General features: G+C 42.4%; 1 protein-coding gene across 2 annotated transcripts in view; it reads left to right on the forward strand.

Annotated features, from left to right (window-relative positions):
- Nucleotides 1-24,156, forward strand: part of myo15b (myosin XVB) — a 98,677-nt gene that overhangs the window by 52,774 nt on the left and 21,747 nt on the right. For both annotated transcript variants that reach the window (XM_086065237.1, XM_086065238.1), the window contains 8 exons: nt 3,478-3,584; nt 9,559-9,618; nt 9,751-9,826; nt 10,554-10,663; nt 14,110-14,225; nt 17,230-17,371; nt 17,468-17,579; nt 18,766-19,174. In XM_086065237.1, coding sequence (XP_085921363.1) covers nt 3,478-3,584; nt 9,559-9,618; nt 9,751-9,826; nt 10,554-10,663; nt 14,110-14,225; nt 17,230-17,371; nt 17,468-17,579; nt 18,766-19,174 — 1,132 coding nt within the window. The remainder of the gene's footprint in view (nt 1-3,477; nt 3,585-9,558; nt 9,619-9,750; nt 9,827-10,553; nt 10,664-14,109; nt 14,226-17,229; nt 17,372-17,467; nt 17,580-18,765; nt 19,175-24,156) is intronic.

A 24,156-nucleotide genomic window follows, 5' to 3' on the forward strand; every position in this document is an offset into this window, starting at 1 on the left:
ATGTGATTGTGAGTGTGGATTTGTGTTCATCTCTGTGTACCCTGGATTGGCTGGCAACCAGTTCAGGATGTACCCCGCCTACTCCCCGAAGCCAGCTCGGATAGGCTCCAGCACCCCCACGACCCTTGTGAGAAAGTAAGCGGTTAAGAAAATTGATGGATGTTTGAATATATTTGTTAAGCCCCTGTCAATTAAAAGCATATGTGTAGGGCTGGGCAATAAATCGAATTAATTCAATTTATCGTCATTTTGAAAATCGAATCATTGAAAATTTGCTCAATCATGAAATCGGGTTTTGTCTTCTGGATGGTTAAAAGCTGTTGTTCTTAGGTTCTGTTACATCCAGATGTTATCGTGAGTTGTAATTTTGCTAACTATGAATGTTAATGTCTGAACATTTTTCACAGGAATTATTTTTGAATAAATTACACCTTTAAATGTTTGTTGAGTTTATTAGATTAAAACCAATTAAAATCGTAATGAATGATTTTTGGGCCATATCGCCCAGCAAATGCCTATATATTCTAATTGCAATTTTCAATAGTGATGTTGCATTTATGACATGTAATTGTAATTAAATGTCAAAGGCCAATGAAAAACCCATGTAGTCCCTGTTCATTTTGAGAAGGACTTGTAGGACAAGCACTTTATAAGCTGTTTTTGAATACAACATTCAAAACTGACGGTCAAGGAAGCAGCCAACCAGGAACGAGCGTGAAAGCAGCCCACCACTGAGGAGCGCGCGTTCACACTGCAAAATTTGCATATGCCACTGATAGGTGCTTGCCTACGTGCCTTGGCTGGAAGGAAAACGTTGAGTCTCCACTGATAGGTGCTTGCCTACGTGCCTTGGCTGGAAGGAAAACGTTGAGTCTCCACTCAGAAACGTCCTAGACAGTAGTGATGGGAAAATGACCCTTCATGAACCATTTGCAAAAAAAAATTTACACCTCTAGATGGTGGTCTTGGTTTAAAGATAAAGGCTAGTCCAATGGAAGTTGATTAAGCATCCACTGCATCTTTAAACCAGGATCACCATCTAGAGAAGTAAAAAACTTTTGCAAGTGGTTCATGAAGCTACTTTTTCCCATCACTACCGGACAAGACAAAACAAATCATTTGGACCATACCTTTACTTAAAAAAAGAAAAGAAAGTTAGTTAAGCACAACCAAATCAAACTACAGCATATCTAAAAGCACAGACAGAATGCCACATACATTTTTGTAATAAGATTTTTTGTAATTGTTTAAAATGTTTAAACCTTTCAGCTAACATTTAGTTCATTCTTCAACAGAAAGGACAAGCGTGTACAACTATGCCATGACGGAGAAAAGTAATGAGGTATTTAAAAGGATTAAAGTAAACTAATTTAATAATAAATGATCATGATATCCATAGTAATTAAAGTTATTCTGTTATTTTTATGTCTGTTTGTCTCAGAATTTCAGACGGGAGTTGTGTAGACCCTAATGGACATCCGTGGATGAGTTAAAGAGCCTCAACTCTTGGGGACAAATCAAAGTTGGGAGTGGACAGTTGCCCATATAAATGTTTGAGACTTTTGACATGATGTCCTGGAAAATTGGTGGTGTTGTTTTTGTGTTTGTGTTGTTCTGCGTTTTGGTTTATGCATCCCAGGCAGGTAGTCTGGATTTTTGTAATTTTGTGTGTTAGACTTTGAGACACTTTTTCACCCCAATTTCAAAACAAAACAAATGTTTATATTATATTGGTACTATTGTTTTATTTCATTGCAATATGTTTAAAAATGTGTGAAGAAATTAAAAATATATTGTTTTCACATTCAATGAGATGAATTTCCAGTGGGAAAATAATCATGACTTTAATGTTAACTGAAACCTTTTTTTAAAGTTACAAAAACACATGATGTAAATTGTCATATCCTGAAACTACATAAAGGTAAGGATCACAGGTTAAATTTGGTCCGTGTTTTAGACAACCTGATTTAACATTAAATTTTGACAACTTTAATTTCTTTTGATATAGGTTTGTTGTGAATACAGATTGTAATGACTGGATCTATTAGAATATCCTTATATGTTAGACGGTATACGACGTTCTGGAATGGCGTTTAAATTTGGTATATATTAGCGGTTATTTAAACGTCAGAATAGACGAGGGGGTCAAGACAGCTATTCTAATCTTAGGCGTCTAAAAAATACTTTCATTTTTAAACCAGTTGTAGGCCATTTTTAGCCTATACGTCTAAGGACCATTTAGACGTATTTTAGACCGAAAAATACTCGGTGGGAAGCCATGTCTTTCACGCTAGCGGTCGCCATCTTCGTTCTTTACTTGTCTCATGCACGGGTGGAAAGATCGCAGCTCGACTAGTTTCTCCTGTGACTTGGCTGTATCCAGGCGTGACGCCATCCAAATTTGCATGTTGAGATTCATACTCGTAAAAGGCAATCCACATAAGAGATTTGTTCACAGCCGTGAACTTGTGTGTAGTGAAGCTTCGTAGTCGTAGAAGTGAGAGTTGTATTGAAAGGTTTTAGATTCGTAATCGCAAGAAAGAAATTCAAACCCTCACAACTTTGATTTGTAGTCACAAGAAAAAAATCCAGACCCACAATATTTAGATTTGTAGTCACAAGAAAGAAATTCAAAACCTCACAAGTTTGATTTGTACTCACATGGAAACATTGAAAACACACGGATTATTACGATTATGGATATGAATCGTTAATCAAGTATACATCTTTTTGACAGTGATCTTACTCCATAGTTTACATGTCATTTGTGCTTGATTGGATTATCCCGTTCGAACCGCGATGCGCGGACAACGGAATTACGTAAATGTAATTTCTGCTTTTAACTTACTACGCTCAATGAAATACATTCTATTTATGTCACTTACCACGCTAAATAAAGTAACGAGCGTCATGTTTGTTTACAGCGGCTTGAGTATTTCCGGTGGGTTACATGCCAGAAGCACGGACTTATACGTACTTGTACTGTATAATCGGCACAAACTGTGGCGTGTTTGCCGTACAGATACAAAATAATGTGAAAATGTTGCGGAGAAATCATTGTATTCAAGCGAGGCTCCTTTAAGCAAGTGGGACGGAGCTGAACATACAAGTCATTACTACAAAGCCCAAGATTACTTGTAAATTTAAATAAGCGAAGATGAAGAAAATAAGATGAAGAACAAAATAGAGAGCATGTGCACAGCGAAAAACAATCAAAGCATTCCCAATGTGTTTATATGAGCTAGAGTTCGGGTTGTGAAAGGGGTAGTCCAGGGATCTTATTCGGGCTTTTAAAAAAAGAGCATATTCCGGTTATTGCGCGTGTTTACATGACCTTACAAAACCCGAATATTGGCAATGTTGTATATATGTTTTAAAAGGGTTATTGCCTGCATGTAAACATTGTCATTTACTACTGACTGAGCTACTGTATATAAATAAAGCTGCCGTGCCTTGATTCTATTTTTCCATTAATAGGTATAATGCCAGAGGACGAGAGCTGTCCCTCTCAACTTTGGCGTTATTCCCCTGGTGTTTACTTCTCTTACAACATAATGCCTGGGAAACTTTTCCTGCGCAAAGAGGTAAAATACACACAGTGGCAATCATAAAGGAGTTTCATCTAATTATAGATACTGTATATACTTATGCTGCAGCTTTCACTGCACACAAGGACACAGACACACACACAAACACATTAGTTGGTTTGATGAAACTAAATAATAGTGTAATCACATAGAGACAGGGCCAGACTGAGACTCATTTTCAGCCCTGGAGTTTCATGGGTCAGACCGGCCCACTTTAGTGTTTTAATGAAGATGTATATTTCATATGTATTAATGTATCAATCTAAAATATATTCGAATAAGTAACCAACGTCAGTAGTTATGTTGTATATGATAAAACATTGAAATAACTTACTAGATCACAAATCTGTATATCTGAACAACTATGAAAACATAAATAAAGTCAAGAGTGCTAAAGAAACCACCTGTGATATTCTCTAAACATAAAGTATAAAAAGGAGATAATAAGCCAAGGTACAAGACAAGTTTTCTATTTTTTGAGAGCTATTAAAAATTCCACCCCTGGTAATTACATTGAAAACATATATAGAAATGACTCGTTTCTAAATGTGACTGAAATGAACTGCATTTTGTACCCAATTTTGTAAACCCTGCCCTTGCTAATACTAATTCAAGCACATTCTAGCTCAAGAAAGTTAGTGTGATTGCAGTCCATTTTTTGAGCTCTCAAAAAATAGAAAATTTGTCTTGTACCTTGGCTTATTATCTATCTATTATAAAAGTATCCAAATTTGGGACAAAATACCTTAGGTGTCGTAAAAAAAAAATTGTCGAACCCAAGGGCTAGGTGGCGCTATATTTATAACTGACTATTGTCATAGAGATACCTTCAAGTCGTGACTATAAACATACAAGTGAAGTTTGGGATTTTGGAAAAATTAGCAAGAATATGCCCCCTGTAAATGTTCTCAAATTGGCAAAAACCGTACATTCAAAAATTCTGAGCTCACTTCCTGTTCATTTAAGCATATGGGTCCAAAATACCTTTTTGTAGTTCTTGGGCTCCCTCAAATACCACATTTTTCCCGTAGATCTTGCTTAAACATACAACTGGGGTTGCTTCGTTAAAAAATTCTAGGGGGCGCTAGTAAGTAATTTTTGTAAAAATCGCACAATACATGATAAAATATTGCTCATTTTGCCAGGCCAGATGTGTGTGCCAAGTTTCATGAGTTTCTGTGCATGTTTAGGCCCTCAAAATTGTCATTTTCTTGGAGAACAATACCTTGCCACACCCACAACGATTTGCGAAAACTCACAAACTTCATGTTATGACATCATGAAGGCCTAAACACTCTTCTGAGCAAATATGAGGTAGATAAAGTTAACGTGGTTGGAGAAAAAAGTTGAAGACATTTTTATTTATTTTTTAATTGCCAGTAGGTGGCACTATTAGTACGAATAAATATGAGTTCGTAAATGTATTCAGACCTGGACTCTCATCAAAGTGTGAAATTTTGAGAAGATGGGATCATCTGGGTCAAGTCAACGCAGCTTTTATTGTCACAGGGAATCATCAGACTTTGTGGCACCATAACGGCCAAGCCCTTTGGCGAAAACCTACAATATTCGGTGTTGGGCATGATCACCATCTTAAGGCTTTTCTGATAAAAAAAAAATTCAACTGGATCCCTCAAACGAGCTCAGCACAATAGATAAAAATGTAAAGTATGACATTTCTTGTCGCTACATATATAACCAAATATTATCGTATAGATGTTTTCAGGCCGTGGCTATTAAGATGCATGAGAAGTTTGGGATTTTTTGGAACTAGTACAGCGGAGTTATTAAGCATTTCCTCTTTTTTGATGAAGGAAATATTAAAAGCAAAATTTTAGGCCCCGCTCCCATCATATAGTATTTCAAAAAGTTTTAAAGATTTTTTTTCCCAGTTGTTGTCCCAGGTCTTGAGATGATACATACCAAGGTAGAAGTAAATCGGATAAAAACGGCTGGCAAATGGGCAAAAAGAATGATCACAGTTAATGTGCAAAAATGGGCCAAAATTGGACATTCAAAAATTCATAGCTCACTTCCTGTACATTTTAGGATATGGCTTCCACTGATTTTGTGTGTGTCTCGGGGCGCTTTACGTCCCTGCCAATTTTCGTAGCCCTCGGTCAAACGTGCCGGGATTGGTGCATATTTTCCACGCTAGGGGGCGCTATATGTTGTTATGGCTACTATCACTTCATAATATCACATTTTTCAGCCGAGCCCGAGGAGTGTGCAAAGTTTGGTGAGTTTTCGTAAATGTTTAGGTCCCCAAAAATGTGATCGTTTACAAAGAAGAAGAAGACGAACAAAAAACAATAGGGACCTCGCAGCTAATAGTGGTAGCTAATAAAGTGCTTCTGAATCGTTCCAATCAGTTCCCACCGATATTTATTATTATTTATTTATTCCTATTCCACGGAGTTCTGTCCGCCGGCTCCGTCTCAGTGTATGACGAGTTACCTCGATGTGCGCATGCGTGCGTGCACAGCGAACCACCACGCTCAATTGGCTAACAGACTGACACGTGATCAGCATGTATAGTTGCTGAGCTCTGATTGGTTTGAATGCACGTGTTTGTTTCTGGAGAGAAAAAAAAATGAGAGAGGTAATGATTCTTTTACCCCATACACAAAAAGGAGTTGAATGAATGTGTGTGAATGTGTTATTTATTTAATTTTGCTTTGATGGGGAGGTTCAGAAGATCTTCCATGTCAATGTGCACATTTTGACTTATTTATGTTAATTTAGTTCAGGCTACTTATTTATTTCCTTATAATTAAAAAAAAGTCAATGTTTACTTTATCTTCAAAATAAATTTCATTTACATGTCCATGGCAATGTAAGAGTTTTTTGGACTTATTTTTGTTAAATTCTGTTACTCATTTAAATCCTTATTAGTGCCCGAGCAGCTACCGCTGCAAGGTCCCTATTGTTTTTCGTTCGTATTATTAGAGCCCGAGCAGCTACCGCTGCGAGGTCCCTATTATTTTTTGTTCATATTATTAGGTTCCGAGCAGCTAGCGCTGCGAGGTCCCTCTTGTTTTTGTAAGAATTATTAGGACCCGAGCAGCTACCGCTGAATGTATGTTGTGCATTAAAAAAAATAGGGGGCCGTGGTGGCGCGGCGGGGATACAGATGGGGGACCGCAGCACTGCTTAATACTGCGGTCTGCCCCAACCAATGGCTCCCCACCCCGACACCCCCCGCCCCAGTTGTGGGGTGCATTAAAATTGGAGGGGAGTTGTAGGGCGAAGACGGTGTTTAAACCCCCCCCCCCCCCCCCCCCCCCAAAGTGTGTGGTATGTGCCCAATGTGTCTATTAACAAAGTGTCTTGTGCTAAACTAGTACAGTGAGTTAAGAGGAGCGACCAGCGGGGCCTCTCCCAACACAACCCCAACACACCCCACCCAACCCGAGGTGCCAGTAGGCTCACTGGAGCAGGGCACGGACAACACCCCCAACCGCCCGCCCGGCCCGCGGAGCCCCGAGACCCGGGCCATTGATGGAGCCCCCGGGCCCAGGGGAGGAAGGCGGATAGGGGAGGGGGACGGGATGGTGGGAGGAGACGACAAGAAGGGCAATGGGCGGCGGCAGGGCAGCAGAGAGAGGGGGGAGGAAGAGGAGGAACGGTGACAAGGGAGAAGGGACAGGGAGGCAGAGGACGGGCGGGGAGAGGCGAGGAGGGAGAGGCGGCAAGGGGGAGAAAGGGGGAGGGGAGACAGAGAGAGGGATCCGATTTACTTCTTACTTGGCATGGATCATCTCAAGCCCTGGGACAACAACTGGGGAAAAAATCTTGACTTTTTTTAAATACTATATGACGGGGACTTCTCATGCATCTTAATAGCCACGGCCTGAAAACATCTATATGATAATATTTGGTGTAGCGCCACCTGGTCGTGATAAGAAATGTCATACTTTACATTTTCATCTATTCTGCCAAGCCTGTTTGAGGGATCCAGATGACATTTTGTCAGAAAAGCCTTAAAATGGTGATCATGCACAACACAGAATATTGTAACTTTTCGCCAAATGGCTTAGCGATTACGGATTCCGCGAATTCTGATTATTCACTGTGACAATAACTTGACCCAGATGATTCTATCTTCTCAAAATTTCACACATTTGATGAGAGTCCAGTTCTGAATTAATCTACGAACTTATATTTATTCGTACTGATAGCGCCACCTACTTTTTTTTCCAACCACGTTTGCCAAGAAAACAATGCAAATTTTTAGGGCCTAAATATGCACAGAATCTCATGATACTTGGCACACACATCTGGCCTGGCAAAAGGAGCAATATTTTATCATGTAGCGTCCCCTAGAATTTTTTTACGAAGCAGCCCCGGTTGTACGTTTAAGCAAGCGCTACGGAAAAAGGTTTGGTATTTGAGGGAGCCCAAGACCTACAAAAAAAGTGTTTTGGACCCATATGCTTAAATGAACAAGAAGTGAGCTATGAATTTTTTAATGTACGATTTTTGCAAATTTTTGAACATTTACAGGGAATACTCTAGCTCATTTCTCCTACACGTTTGATCCAATTGACTTCAATCTTGGCCTGGACCATGTCAAGACCTGAGCAGGGGGGAAAATATCTTGAGTTTTCTGAATACTATATGACGGGGGCGGGGCATGCTATTTTGTGCTTAATATTCCCTTATATTTCCTTAGGTACATGCTCCAAAAAATCCCAAATTTCACTTGCATGTTTATAGTCACGACCTGAAGGTATCTCTATGACAATCGTCAGTTATAAATATAGCGCCACCTAGCCCTTGGGTCGAAAAATAAATAAATTACGACACATAATGTATTTTGTCCCAAATTTGGATACTCTTTGTAAGTGTGATAACTTAAAGTCATTTTATAATATTTTTTTACTTTCCACACATCAGAACATTTCATAAATATGTACTTTTATTTATTTATTTTTTTTCACACCTGGCAAGAAAAAATCCATATGTAAAGGTTTATTATGACATTTTCAATGAAATTCTGCTTCCAATGTGCCACTACCCCACCGTACCAGTACCCCAAACTGCAAGTACCCCAAAGTGGCCCGGGCTGTGAGGGCCCTTTATAGCTGCCCGCAGCTCTAGTTATTATTAAAAAAAATTAAATCCATGTTTACATCATCTTCCATTTTAATGTGCCTCTTATGTTCTTCATTTACGTTCTAAAGTAATTCAAATTGAGTTTTTGCATTTAGATGTGCGGGAATGAGGGAGAGAGCTCACAGCCATCATGGGAGAGAGAGAGAGAGAGAGAGAGAGAGAGAGAGAGAGAGAGAGAGAGAGAGAGAGAGAGAGAGAGAGAGAGAGAGAGAGAGAGAGAGAGAGAGAGAGAGAGATGGTTGCTTCAAAAATGCATATAATCCATTCTTATAATGGATTGATGGATATCTCATTTCGGTTGGGGTTATACGGGGGGTGACTTCCTGATCCCATGAGACATACGTACGTATGACCCAACGCTGATGTTTCTACTCAACCTTAGTTTTGGATGTCCTATTTGTTATATGAAATACTCAAACACAAGTTTAGTGCTGTTAACTCTGTTTTTCATTGATTATGTTGGGTAGGCTTACACTTACGCCAAGCAAAAGATGTTTCATAAAAAAACTTTACTACTTGTTCTTGTTTAACTTCAACGTGTGCAATTCCGAGATGAGGTCCTGTGGCCTCGTGAGGGGAAAAGTATCCACGATGGAATTCCTACACCCTGGTTCTTGTAATGTATATATGGTATCCAAATTAATTCTTATACATGAGATAAGCAATGTTCATTGAGGTTTGTTAAATTTCTGAGCCCTTTAGACGGCCCTGGTCAAATTAACTCGAGGGCTTTATTGCTGTTCCCAACAGGAAAGTTATCTTCTTGAACGCTGCCACAAACTGAGGTCTTTTTTTTTTTGCCACTCTTTCACCAACTACAGTATGTTTGTATTTCAAATGTTTCTGTGTTCAGGTGTTTTACCCCAAAGACATGTTCAACCAACCCTACATCCTCAATCTTTTATATGAACAGGTTAGTACAAACAATATGGTTATCTAAATGTATTTAATTTTATGTCTTTCATGCTCCAGTTATGGATGTAGATTGATAGCTGTTTTTAGAGACGACAGACATGTTCCTAATTCAGTATATTTGTTTGTATAGATCATGAGGGACGCCTACTCTGACAATTGTGTGAGAATAAGCAGAGAGGAAAGAAGGAAAATGAAAGATCTGCTAGGTGAGTGTTTAGATGCATGTGAATTATCTGGTTATGGAGTGACTAAAAGGTTGGGAACCAAAAGCTGTCTCTTTGCACACAGAATTAGAGCCAAACAAGAAGGGTTCTGATTAAAAAAATTGAAACTTTACACACACAGGTTATTTTTTGTGCAAAATGTGGACAATTCATTGGCATAATGCATTTCCTAGCCCCTTTCCTTACCCACAACCATCAAAAATTATTGCCTACCCCCATTCCTTACACTAACCTCAACCATAACCCAATTCAAACTAAACTCTAAAACCAAGTCTTGACCCTCAAAAAGATGTCTGAACAAAATTGAGACCTCTAAAATGTCCTTATTTGTAGGTGAGGTCCCCACTTGTCTGTGAAGTCAGAATGTTGTCCCCATTTTGTAGCATACCCCCCCCCCCACACACACACACACATACTTGTACTTATATAATTGTGAGGATATCCATAGATATAATGCATTTCCTAGCCCCTTCACCTAACCCCGACCATCAAAAATGATTGCTTACCCTCATTTATTACCCTAACCTCAACTATAACCCAATTCAAACCTAAACTCTACAACAAAGTCTTGACCATCAAAAAGAGGTCTTGAGTTGTGGGGACCGGCCAAAATGTCCTCACTTCACAAAAATATCCTCAATCTGTTGGTTAACGACGTATTTTGATCCTCACAATGTACATGTCATTTTTTCCCATTTGTCCTTGATAGCTCATCTTAATGTGGTGAGCAACATGCAGGAGGACAACATGAAGAAAAGGATTGTCATTGCTGCTCGGGACAATTGGGAAAACTACTTTTCACGATTATTTCCTGTTCAGGTAAAACTTTTATATTTATTTTTAGTATATTCTAAGGTAGAGCTGTGCAAAGCTGTGCAATGTAACAATAGTGTGATATGTACAAACTTAAAATGTCTGTCTTTTAGATTTTCTTAAAATCAGTTTTTTGATTTCCCTTGCGACTAGTCATGTAGTTCTTTTCCTCCGCTTATTAATTTTACACCAAGCGCTAGGTGTCTCCAATACTTGTTTGCCATGGACTGCATAAGAACTTGATGGTCCCCCGGTAACATCACTCCCATCAAAGCCGCGGTTTGTGGATCCGGGGCTGCATTGTGCGTTCTCTATTTGATGATGTGTGCCCTGCAATGGACTACTGTACATGAAACACTTTTTGAGGAAAAACAAAAAAATTTAAAGCCCATCCGGTCCAGTCTGGTGGGCGTCCAGAACCAGGGTTGGATATCGGTTGAGTTTTATCCAATACCAGTACCTACTTGGTACTTTTTAATTGGTTCCGGTGCTTAAACGGTTCTCAAATCGATACCTAAAAAATACAAAACTGCACATGCTTTGTCAAAAACAATACCTTTTTATTTACAGGGTTAAATGGAACACTATGGTAACTTGAAAGCCAGAAATAAAAATATTACTATCGAAATAGTTTAGAAAGCTACACCTAACTTTTCAGGTTACTATTAATAGCCTATTCTGATTAAAGGTTCTGTATCACGGTATTTGAAGCCCTTTCACGGTTAACTATAGGCATATAATGATTAAATCTTACTTTTGACACCATGACGATGTAATTTCTTCTGAAATATGAGTTATTTTTCTGGCTATTTGTCTAACCCGGAAGTAAAACCCCGCCTCTCTCTGTGTGGCTGCCGCGCCCCTCTTGACCTAGACCTAGCACTGCCCACAAAACTCTGGAGTGCCGTGTTCGCGCACTCCTCCGAGTGAGGCCAGCCCCTGCAGTACAACCGCGTCTTCTTTAAATTTGGAAATTGGATGGATGTTCAATTCTTCAATAAACATTTGATACAAAACGGCTCTTTTGCCGCAAGAAATCGTACTGGAGGTGAAGGGGAGGGTAAAAAAAGCCCTGCGTGGGACGTAAACCCCGTACCTTCTGCTCACATGGTGAGTGCGCTAAGCACTACACCATTCGTTCAAGTAGGTACATTGGCGCACAAACGTCCGCCGCAGCACGTGGAACCTTTCTGGGAATTTAAGACGGCCAATTGTCATTGCACTTTGGCATTGCAAATGTGAAGGATAAGTGATTGCTTTGAATTCACTTGGACATATGTTCACTGATGAAGGCTACTTTTATCCCTATCCTGCGAGCATGGAGGTCTCAGAGAAAGTGGCAGTGTTTAGTCCGCAAAGGCGGTGCAGGGGTGGGTCCTAATTGCAGGTCGTGTGGATCCACTCATTTTCTTTGGGTTGGAAGAGGTGGTGCTTGAAGAGCAGAATGACCTAGAATTTCTCATAGAGGGGTGAATGGAGGGAAACACCACTTTGGCTGTGTTTTTGGTGAGGAACTAGCATTTTAACATGGCTAAAAGCTCCAAAACATTTATTTTCCACGTTACTGACCAGCTCACCACAGCTAAGTTAAGACAATTGATCTTTCTTCGCACTTCGCCTCGTGGCAGCCAATCAGGCTACGACACACAGAGGGTCCTGTCTGTTGTCACCCGGAGCCGGAGTGCAACAACACGGCCAGCCGGAACCGTATGGGGAGCAAGGAAGTAGCATACAGTGCTCCACAGGCCGCCTGGTTGCCACTAAAAATGTGGAAGTGCTTGAGGGACACATACCATGTGGTCTCTAGTCTTTTGTTAACTCATTAATTAAAGTGCTGTACACAGTAGCTGGTCACCAAGCGATACACCGGCCCCATCTGGTGTGCTTTAATGCACGGAACTCGGAAACTCCCGTGGTGAGAAACACTAACGAAGGAAGTGAGGCGGAACGCTTCTTCAGCTTGTGGTGTGAATGTAGCATTAGTGTGTTACTGTCGTGCATGTCACGCAAGTTGACACCGGAAGAGGGGCGTTAGAACAATAAAAGTCGGGCACTGCAATTTTAATTTTTATTCGGTCCTAATACTACTAGTTTCATCAGAACCGGTGCCATATAAGTACCGACTTTCGGTATCTAACCCTATCTAGGACTGTTGTGGACTACTAGACTGGGCCGGTCAAGAGCTTGGCCAGAATGGCAAGCACATGGGACTTTTCATGGTTATTCAGGCAGACAGCCTTGATGCTGGCCCCCACAGCAATGAATTGTGGCCGTAGGATGTACTCTGCTTGAGTAGGGTCAGGTGGTGTGCCACAGGATGTGTGCCACCAGAGACAGAGTTGACAGGCCAGGTGTTTTTTGCAGGCCAGACGTGTCGTGAACAGCCGACAGGCGTGGCGACCTCGTCGCTCAGTCGTGACATGGACAGGGTCTGGTGGTGACTATAAAATGTACGCTGTTGGAGTAGGAGATGTATGCCATAGCACAGGAACCTGGAGTTGTTGTGGTGCATGAACAGGAGCCTGGAGCTGCCGCAGAACAGGAAAGGGCGCCCATAGCCTCTATGACAGTGGTAGGCAAACTCGCATGAGTCCTGCAGGTTTTGGATGTTTCCCTTTGCCAACACAGCTGGGATATGATCAGCTCATCAGCAAGCTCTACATGAGCCTGATAACGATCCTGTTGATTGGAATCAGCTTGTGTTGGAAAATCAATTTGTGTTGGAAGAGGGAAACCTCCAAAACCTGCAGGACTCGAGCACTCGAGGACCGAGTTTACCCACCCCTGCTCTATGGTGTTAGGAACGGGAGTCTGAAGCTGCTGCACCCCAAGAACAGAAGCATGGAGTTTCTGCGCTGCAGAAACAGGCGTTGTGAGCTGCAGTGCCGCAGGAAGTCTGCATGTGCTTCATGAGCCTCCCGCCAGAACGGTTGGGTAGCACAAGAAACACTTGGAAGGTGAACTTGTAAAAGCGGGTAGAAGTGAACAACCTGGTTTAGAATTACATGACAAAACTGAAAACTTATAATTTACATGGGTGTCTCCGTTGGCCACCACATGTACTGTAGGAGGTCCCGGATAGATGGCCAAGCAGCTACCCAAGTAAAGGAAAAATGAAAATATATATTGTTGAATATAAAATTGCATATATAGAGATGTAAATCTGTATCCATATCGCAAAGCTCCAATTAGAGGGAATATTTAGAACAATGAGATGCTAGAAATACTCCTTTTGGTTTTGTAATCATACTTTACAGTAGTGTTCCTCAAACATTCTGAGCTGAAGAATTACGATTAAAAACGTGAGCTCTATTTCAGGCATACACTTAAATAAAACACACAATGTACGTGTATGTAAACATCTACATCAGGGATGGATGTGACCAAATATGCACCTCCCACCTCCATTGCTACACACCCCATTTGTTAATACTGTATCTAAATAATTGCAGTCAGACAGTGGTGATGCTCAGATTTTGGGTGTGTCTCATCGTGGAATTCGTCTCCTGAGGATGGTTGCAGCATCAGGCATTGATCCAAAACACCTCCGTCTACTTCAAAACTACAGGTAAACATCTATTTAACATACAGAAACAGCAATATTTCACAGATTAAATTTGATCAATGGAAGAACAGGTGGATCTCCACATTAACTTGTGCATTTTGGGTAAAAAGGCAAATCATTAAGGAAATAATGCTTGTTGTCTGTGTGGATGGTGGATGCTTGTTAAGCTTCTCATTCATCTAGGTCATCTTACTCTCAGGGAAATAAGTCGATTGCAACTGGGCTGTTTCAGGTTGTCCCATGGGGAACATATTAGGTTAAAACTGTTGGTAGCTCTTTCAAATAGCAAAAGCTCTCACCCTTCCAACCTCTTCTTCAAGGAAAGAAAAGCTGTGACTGGAAAAATGGGGAAAAAAAATCACAATCCGACAAGCAGACAAGGGAAGATACACAGTAATTATAAATACAGCGGACTACCATAGCAAAATGCTTAAATATCTAAATACAGTAATGCCAAGTTGCCAACATCTACTATGGACTGAAAACAGACCCAACAGCGAGTAGAATCCCTGAGTACCGCAAAAAGTTATTCACCTATTCACCTTATTCCTGAGAGCTCTGTAGAAACCTTTGTGGGAGCGACTACCTGTAAGACACTGAAAGTAGCTATAAATAATTTGTTAAAATGGCTTTCGTTTACCGGAGCGGTTTATTTTAATGTTTTTGGTTCTCTTTTCTAAACGATGATAAGCCCCCCGTAGCATTTAAAAATGTATTGCACAACTGGGAACCTGTTGGCAGCAACCAGAAGAAGTTTAAGTCCGTTGCTTCAAGAGCTATTTTTTGATCATGCACCCCCAAACGAAAAGACAATGTTGTTTCGATAATAGATACAGTTCCCAGCACTTACCTGAGGATGGAGAAGGCAGAAGGATTAGGCTGAAAATCTTCAATGGAAAAAAACACCTAAACATATGTGGTGTGCTCCTTTCAATTTGTGGACAAAAAGCAAAAGCCCACTGATAAACATGAGCGTCAAACTGAGTGCTTGCATTACGATAAACCACAGGATCCGATCGGAAATCTGGCCCGATCACATGGTTGCTGTCTCGATCGGAATCGGACGTTGTTTCCCGATCAGGACTCGGATAAATATTTGCGGTTAAGTGTGCGGCATGACATCACTTTGCTACTGTGATACTATTGGGTGAATACCGTCCAGCCGGTAAAACAAGGAAATAGCTATTGAGTATACTGTTTAGAGGTATTTGGAAGTAAATGATAATAAGTTATTATCATCTTTAATATGGAAAACGGAGACGGTGTGACTTGAAGTGTGTGCAAATTGAGCATTTCATGTGGTGGAAAGGACAGAGTTGCATTGCATGCTTCCCCGCTGCACTTCACTGAGGGGCGGCGCTGGCCCCCGCATCAGCAACCCTGGACGTTGCTACGGGCCTTTCCCGCAGGTCCAGCGACGGCACACGCCGGTGTCAGATCAGCATACCTCGTCAGATTAGCATAGCCATATTGCTGCCTCTATGTAATCTCTATCTGTGGCCTCACCCTAAACCCAACCCGTTTCTACTGTGCATGACCCGGTCCTACAGCGCATGCACTGAAGTGTGAGGTATGCTACTCCAATGGGTATGCTGTTTTGTCGGGACACCGGAAATCCTTAGTAGCGTCATCGCTCTTGGTGGGGACAGGAAAGTGCATGTAATTCCATAAGCAACAAGAAGAGCAAGGCTGTTGATGAAAGAACAGAGTGTCATGTTTACATAATAAGAAATCCGAGCAACCACTGAGAAATCACATGGCAGTCATAGATGAGCTAACTCAAAAGACTAGAAAAAATGACAAGACAAAAGGCTCAAGACTGAGCTGTCTAACTGCACCTCAGAGAAATGGCACTCTTGGGGAATAAAATGTACATATCGTGGAGAAAACATAGTTTGACAGAGAATTGAGAGGTCATTTGCATTAAGGTTGCCTAAGGTTCCTGTACAATTATTCTTACAACTGAATGCAATATTAACGAGGGTAAATCCACCCAAACAACTTGTTGACAGGATGAAGCCTCTCCACTGTATCGCAACACCTGTTCTTTTGCATCCCAAAAGAGCAATACCATTAGGTGGGGTGTACCTCTAACTTTGGGATAAATATGCAGGTAGTTTTCGTCACCACGGCTCAGGCTAGAGCACTCCTATCAAGCCTATGCACATGAACTGATCAAGACTGCTTGGATGAGAGGTGAAATGTCTTCTGAGACAACCAGAATAAATCTCCAAATCTAAGACCATGGTCCTGGAAAAGCGAGAGATCGACAAGCGGATCGGTGCAGCGACTGCAGAGATATTGACTCTGTATCGGTCCGTTGTGGTGAAAGAGCTGAGCCGAAAGGCCAAGTTCTTGATTTACAGGTCGATCTACGTTCCTATCCTCACCTATGGTCACAAGCTGTGACAAGATCTCGGATAAAAGCGGACAAAATAAGTTTCTTCGGCAGGGTGTCCGGGCTCTCCCTTAGAGATAGGGTGAGAAGTCAGTCATCCAGGAGTGATTCAGGGTAGAATCGCAACTTCTCTGCATGAAGAGGAGCCAGTTGAGGTGGTATTTTTTGCAATGGACCTGAGCGGTCGTTGTACATAATTGTACGCTTATCCGTGACGCATGATAGCGCCGAGAAATATATATTTTTTGTCTCTTAATAAATTAAGTTACATGTGGACATTCAGCCCATTTGGTTATCCAGTAGTGCCCGCCGTCCCTGGTTGTACTCGGCCCAAACCATCACGCTAGAAACGACCCCAATGACCCTGAACAAAGCGAGAGACAAAAATTGATGGATGTATTGATAGAATGATGGATATGATGTGACATTTTACTTGATTAAATTATATTTAAAATCTGATCAAATTTCAAAGGTGCAAATTAGATCAAAATAAGAACACTAAAAGTTTTAAATGATACAGAAGACACTGTCCTCATTTTGTGCAGTCAGTTTTAGTTTTAGCTGGTATTTTGAAGTACACTAATTTAGCTTGGTGGTGTATCTAAAAAGCTTTGCAGAGTTGCTATCGGTTGAACTCTGCGGCACAAACCAAGTCCAACTGGAGCTGACAAATGAAAACCTGCAGCTGTACTCCTCCAGAGCTCCTCAAATAATTGCCATGATTCAATTATTCCACAAAGAGCTCATTAAGGTATGAAGTGCTCTTTCTTGCTTCGTAATTCATAGCCCCAAATGTAATTTATCCCTTTAATTGAAGTTTTGAATGTTGTGCTCTTTGGTTCTCCAGAATTCTGGCCACGTGGTTGCCCTGAAGAGCTTTGTAACAGATGACAAGAGCCTGCTCAGCTTCAGCAAAGGGGATATTATGAAGTTACTACCAATGGAGGGACTCCAAGCGGGTAAACATTGCTATAACCTACTAGGGGCTGTTCCTTGTTATGTTTAGGTGTGGTGGCCACCATCAAAATAAAGTATGTAAAATATGTATGTTTTATCATGGTAAATATGCGGCTCAGCCATCAGACCACAAGATCGCACTATAAAGGAAGCGCAAGAGTGTGAGGCAGAGCAAAACAAACCAAGTGAGCCCAAATACAACCCGGTGTGGTAACGTTAAAACACCAGCGGCTTACAGTCGGGTGCGGCTTATGTGTGTAACAAACTCGAATATTCCCCAAATTTAGCTAGCGCGGCTTATAGTCAGGTGCACCTTTAAGGCCAGAAATTACTGTATATGTTATTTTTCACTCATCTAAAATGGGCCTATCGCTTTTTTAATCCTTATTCTCAGTGGCTATCTTTCATGGGCTTTCAACTTCCCTACATTACAATGTAATAAAAAGCTGTTTCAGAGTAAATATTTTGCTCAAATAAAGCATACGGTAGCGATAAGCAAGCAAGTTTTCTGGTAGCAAGGCCGTGTGAATGCACATCTTGAAACTTAAGGGATCTTTTTCAAATCCTAACCCTAAATCATTTTTGTAAACTTGGAGGCTGAACCCAAGGTTTTCAAAGGTGCAGAATTATTTTATAAGGGCAATTTGCTTTTTTGGACCTATTCTTCAACTCATTACCATTTAGTCACATCCCCCAAAATGGCGTGCCTTTTTCATACATGACACCCTTCTCTCCATCGTCTCCAGCTCGTCACTGTTACACCCGGCATGTCCTAAGACACCTGATAACTCATGTCTTGTTGATGGTCCAAATCGTACAAATTCTGATAGGGTGTATAGCTACTGTATGCCCGCAGCTGTATAAGTGACATAGGGTCGCTGAGGACCAATGAAAATGTAGTACAACAGAGCACAGTACTGATGCAATCATCAAAGGTGCTATATTTGACTGATTTCAAGACCCCCAAAATGAAATACATAACTTTTTTCATCACTTTGTTTTCTGACATGTCGAGGCCCTCAAAAAGGTGGATGGAAGGGGTGTTTGTGTCCCCAAATGGGTTTGCGAAGGATGTTTTGTGTGCTCCAGTCCAACAATAAACTGAACCATTGAAATATAGAAGACAAATCATGAGGTATTACAATGTGCGTGTACAATTAACTGCTCCTCTCAAATAATTTATTTCAGGTTGGCTTTTTGGCACAATGGGAGGACGCTCCGGTCTTTTCCCAGAGGATCTAACCCAGCCATCTGCTGCATTGGACTACCATTATCTCCAATTGGATCGAAGAGATGATCGGTGGAAAAGCATGAGAGGTGCAAGAGCGTCTAGTCAACAAAAAGAAATTCTGGTTCTCACAGACAGGCAAATTGAGAACATTGATTCCCAGTGGAGTACTGTAGATGTCTCATCCCAGAGAACAGCGCAAAGATCCATCCGGGGGTCACCTCAAGAGTTACAGAGGCCAAACAGTGATTCAGAGTGGCAGAGAGATGTCTCATCCCAGAGATCAATACAGATGCCCATCCAGGAATCAAATCAAGATAGAGACATCCACATGTCAGCAATGGCTGCATTTGCCATGAAATTCTTCAGGTACTGTATGAGATACACATTTACACTCACTACTCAGAAAACCAGTCAGTACTGAGTACAGTTCTGGGTCCCCATAGCCTCCCCCCCCCCCCCCCCCCTAAAAAAATTGCTTAGGAGTTCACAGTGCAGGGTGTAAAAAGTAAGAAGAAGAAGAAGATTTGATTTTGATTTTGAAAAAATGACATTTATTTGCCGCACTTATTTACATTATTTTCATAACACACAGCTCGGTAAAAGCAATTAAATAAATAGATAAAAATATAAAAATAAAATGCTTTTACATCAGAACATCACTAAAACATTGCGCCTCCTCATTCACGTCGCACAGTGCCCCGTTAACAGTCCACATCTCACAAAAACTATCCAAATCTCCTGCTTTCTTGTAAAAACTAAAATCAATAAAGAGTCTGGACTTTATCAACTTTTTGCATAGAACCGTGGGATCGACTTCTGCCTCATCGTCAACTTTCCTTTTACGGGACAACCACACACCCATCTTGGCCTGGCTCAAAACAAAGTTTAAAACCCGGCTTTCTCTCTTGATCTGGCCCTTGTGGTTAAAACCATAAATAAAAGAGTGCTTGTGAAAAACTACTTTGCATTGGGTAAAAACCCTATCAACAAAATCAAAAACAGATCGCAAACGCTCGCACTGATAGAAACAATGAAAGACTGTTTCCCTGTGTCCACAGAAGGGGCAGGTATCCTCCACGGCTGGATTTATCGTGGATATATGAGTTCACGGCCACGACGCCGTGGAGGATCCGCCACTGAACATCGCTGTGTTTTTTGACCACTGGGGCTTTGTATAAGGTGCCCCAAGCTGGCTTCAGTTTATCGTCTATAACTCTCCTCCATGGAGTGTCCAAGCGTCCGTTAAGTTTGTTTTTGTGTAAGGTCTGAACCATTGTTCGGTAGAATTGTTTTCCGGGCGCGGCTCCCAAAGAAACTGCTGGAATGTTCTCCAGCAGGGGGCCGCCGCAGTCATCCAAGTCTGGGAGCAGGCCGATGTGGGGGAAGCCGTCCTCTGGGTTTGGAGTTAGGGAACCACTGCCATACAGACTGAGGAGGGAGCGCTCATGTCCAGCCAGTCTTCTTTTCCAGTGGTTCAGCAGCTGTGTAACGACCCTCGGAATGTAGCCCCAGAATGGAGGCCAGCGGAGCGGGGTCCTCGAGACTGGGACCGGTCAGCTCCACCACTCTGCCAAGCGTTGCGACCCCTGCATCTTGAAGAGTCTTGGACAGAGTCGCCCCCCCCCCCACCCCCAGCTAGGGTAGTCCAGCAGGGTTCCCTGCAGGACAGGTTCTTGCATGAGCCAGTACAGTGAGTCGGCCTGCTCCGCCCGCTGTGTTTTCAGGAAGTTCCAGACTTTGAAAGCACTCCGATAGAAACAAGGCAGAGAAGCTGTGCTCGTGCGAGACAAGTCCATTAAAAACAAACTGAAATCCAGCCCACATAAACCTAAACGCTGCAGGGTGCATCGGGCTAATGGTCTCCACAGAACATCCTTGGGGCCAGTCAGGAGCCTTTGTATAAACTGGAGTCTGAAAGCAGCGCCCCTGCTGGCCAAATGCACCAAGCCCTACCCCCCCTCTTCTTTAGGAAGGAAAATGATGCTCTGTGGAACCCAGTAGCAGGGTGATGACGGCCCTCCTGCAGCTCAACGGGAGTTTCCCCTTTTTGATGCTGTCGTTACTCACGGCAAGCAAGTCTGGTCCGACAATCGGCCAGAAGGACTTGTAAAAGTCCACCGAAAGGCCATCAATGCCAGGAGCCTTGCCACACTGCAGGCTCCCCAGGGCAGCTTCCAGCTCCTCGAGCCTCACCGGTGCCGCCAACTGGGGGTTTTTCTCCTGGCTCACCTGAGGGAGACCGCTTAGAAATTTGCTGTGTGCCTCTGGATTACTTGACCACTCATTCCTATAAAGGTCTCTGTAGAAACCGGCAGCATATTTCCTGATCCCAGAAGAATCTGAGACTTCGGAACAGCTACCCGTGCGTAAGCAATGAATGATCTTCCTTTGTCCATTTTTCTTCTCAAGCCCAAAGAAAAACTGAGAGGGGCCATCCATCTGCGAGATGTTCATAAAACGCGACCTGACTAGCGCCCCCTGTGCAGAAACCCCGAGCAGGCTGGCCAGCGCCGACTGTTTGGACCTGAGGGAGTCTAAAAGCCTCCTCTACCTGTCTCTCCAGACCCCTTACAGTCCGGGTCAACTCACCCGTGGCAAAGCGAGTGAAATTCTGGCACAGTTGTCTGGTCTGAGTTTTTCCATAATCCCACCATTGCTGGATGGTGGGAAAATTGGGTCTGCTTTCTCTGTGGGATAACCAAAAAAACTTAAAAGCTGTTTTAAAGGCCTGTTTATTCAAAAGAGCTGTGTTAAAATGCCAATAGGCGCTACGTAAGCGAATGTTCTGAATAAAAACGGAACAAGAAACAAGAAAATTATCGCTAAAACCAACAGGCCGAATCGAGCACCTTTTAAAAATATTCAAAAGGTGACTAAAACAGTAAAAGCGTTCAAGTCTGGCGAGGGATAAATAATTCTCATACTTATGGCTCCATGTGTACTGTCGTGTGTCATGATGAAAAACTCTCCATAGGTCAGACAGCTCGTGGTCTTTAATGAGCTGTCTGAGTCTGTGAGACGACCCAGGGTGTGGCTCAGGATGATTCCTGTCCAGAGCGGGATTTTCAGTGCAATTAAAATCACCGCCTAAAAACACGAAATCACCACGACACGCTTTAAGAGCATCACCTAACTTATCCAAAAACGTGATCCTCTCCAACCCTCTGGTTGGAGCATAGGCGTTTAAAAATACTAACTTGACATTTTCATAGAAAGCTATAACTTTTAGTAAAAAACCTGGAATAATTTCCTCTACACTAAAGGAAGCCGGCAAGAAATTCTGAGCTAACAAAATACCAACTCCACCACTGGCACTGGAACCATGGCTCAGAATTACCTCCCCCTTAAAATCTATTTTCCATTCACAGACATTGTTGTCAGTGCTGTGCGTTTCTTGAAGAAACAACACATTCAGTCCATTCAATTCCATCATCTTAAAAAGAGCAGCTCTTTTGAAATCAGCCCGGGCACCATTCACGTTCAGAGTTCCCATATTAAAATCACACATAAATGGGAAAATAAATAGCGACCCATTAGGACAACACAGCAATGACAAAAAAAACAATAAAAGGAGATTAATCACCAATTTCATCATTGTGCAATTCATCTTTGGCTTTCGCTATGCTCTTTCTGAGGCGATAAATTTCTTGGTCGGTGAGCACTTCCCCAAGCCTTCGTGAAAGAGGCTTTGCGGACTTAATAAAAAGCCTGAGATCGGGAAAATGCTCGGATACGGCGGTTTGCCGTACCCCTTTTGTGTCTTCAAGAAACCTCTTAATCATTTCGACAGAGTAGGGTACATGGTTGTCATCCTGTGTAAAATCACATTCACTTTCAGTCGTTTTTCTATTTTTAACAATACCTTTCACAAGAACAGTAAGTTTTCTCTTTTGCGACACTTTCAGTGTGTCATCATCAGACATTGCCTCATCGCCCACATCAGCCATGTTTTCATTCACAAAAACATTTTCACACGGTCGTAGAATGACGGCGTTTGCTCCCCTTTTTTCTTTTATCGACTCCTGTATTACGTTATCGGTTTGTGGCAGTGGCGGGCCACCGCCGGCTCCTATCGACCCCTCCGCGGCCCCGCCCACCACCAGCACCGTATCAACCCCTCCGCGGCCCCGCCCACCACCGGCACCGTATCAACCGAATCCGCCAACCCCGCCGTCACCGGGGCGACCGGAGCCGACGGACCGGCCAACACCGGAGCCTCCGGCGCCACTGAATCCACTGGCTTCGTGGGCTGCGGCGCCCCTTCGGCCACCGCCGCATCCGCCCGAGGCAGGAGCGGACGCCCTCCGCTCCGGACAGGAGCGAACGAGGTGCCCCTCCGCACCGCATCCAAAACACTTCATGTGTTCAGTAGAAACAAACACATTATACGGAAAATTAACAACTTTAAAAGTGCATGTCAGGTTCAGCTCGCCCGTCGTGTCTTTAAGCACCATGTGCACCTGTCTCCGGTGACACACAACATGCTTAAGCTGCGGTGGCTTGCAGCCCAAAGACACCATTTGTATCGGTGAAACGAGTTGACCAAATCTCGACAGTTCTTTAGCGAGCACCTCGTTTTTAATAAACGGCGGAGCATTCGAGATCGTTACCTTTCTTGCAGGGCTCACGTGGGGGAGAACGGGAGTGAAGGTGTCGCTAATCACAACACCGCTCTCAACCACCTGGCCCACCTTGTTAGTGTCATCAAGGAAGATAACGATCGCTCCATTCATTCGGGACGCAGATTTAATACTACTGTATCCCACCACCTTCCCCACGGCCAGTCCTGCCTCCTCCACCGAGCAGCCCACTGCCGGCAACAGCTTAACTGCGTACCGGCGAGTGAGACGCTCGAACTCGGCAGCGGGCGTTTCCGCCACCGGCATGTTGCCGACCGGCGACGCTGGTCCACCACCGAAAAAAACCCCACCAACACTAACCACTAAGTTTTACAAAAAATAACTACAAGATAAAGAAAAAAAACTATTACACATAATATCAAATAAAAGATGAAAAAAGTACCAGAAAAAGCACCAAAAAACGCTCAAAATTTCGCACTTCTCTCTCTCTCTCTATCCCTCCCACTCCTCACAGAAGAAGAAAAAGAAGAAGAAAATTTATTCTTTGTGTGGTATTAATTGAAGATTTAGCTCTACTGCTGTGACTCTGGAGATGTTGATACGATCACATTTTATGAGAAATGTATTCAAAATTCCATTTAATTCTGAAGCTCTCACATACTTTTTCTTGCAAGTGTATGTGTATGTGCATCACATCTATTTGTGTATATGCACTGTGTATACATTGAACAAAGACAGGCAGTTTTTCATATACAAAGGACCCCCGCT

This window comes from Leptonotus elevatus, chromosome 20 (genome assembly GCF_054856555.1).
Source record: "Leptonotus elevatus isolate MCC_2025b chromosome 20, RoL_Lele_1.0, whole genome shotgun sequence".
NCBI classification, from domain to species: Eukaryota; Metazoa; Chordata; class Actinopteri; order Syngnathiformes; family Syngnathidae; genus Leptonotus; species Leptonotus elevatus.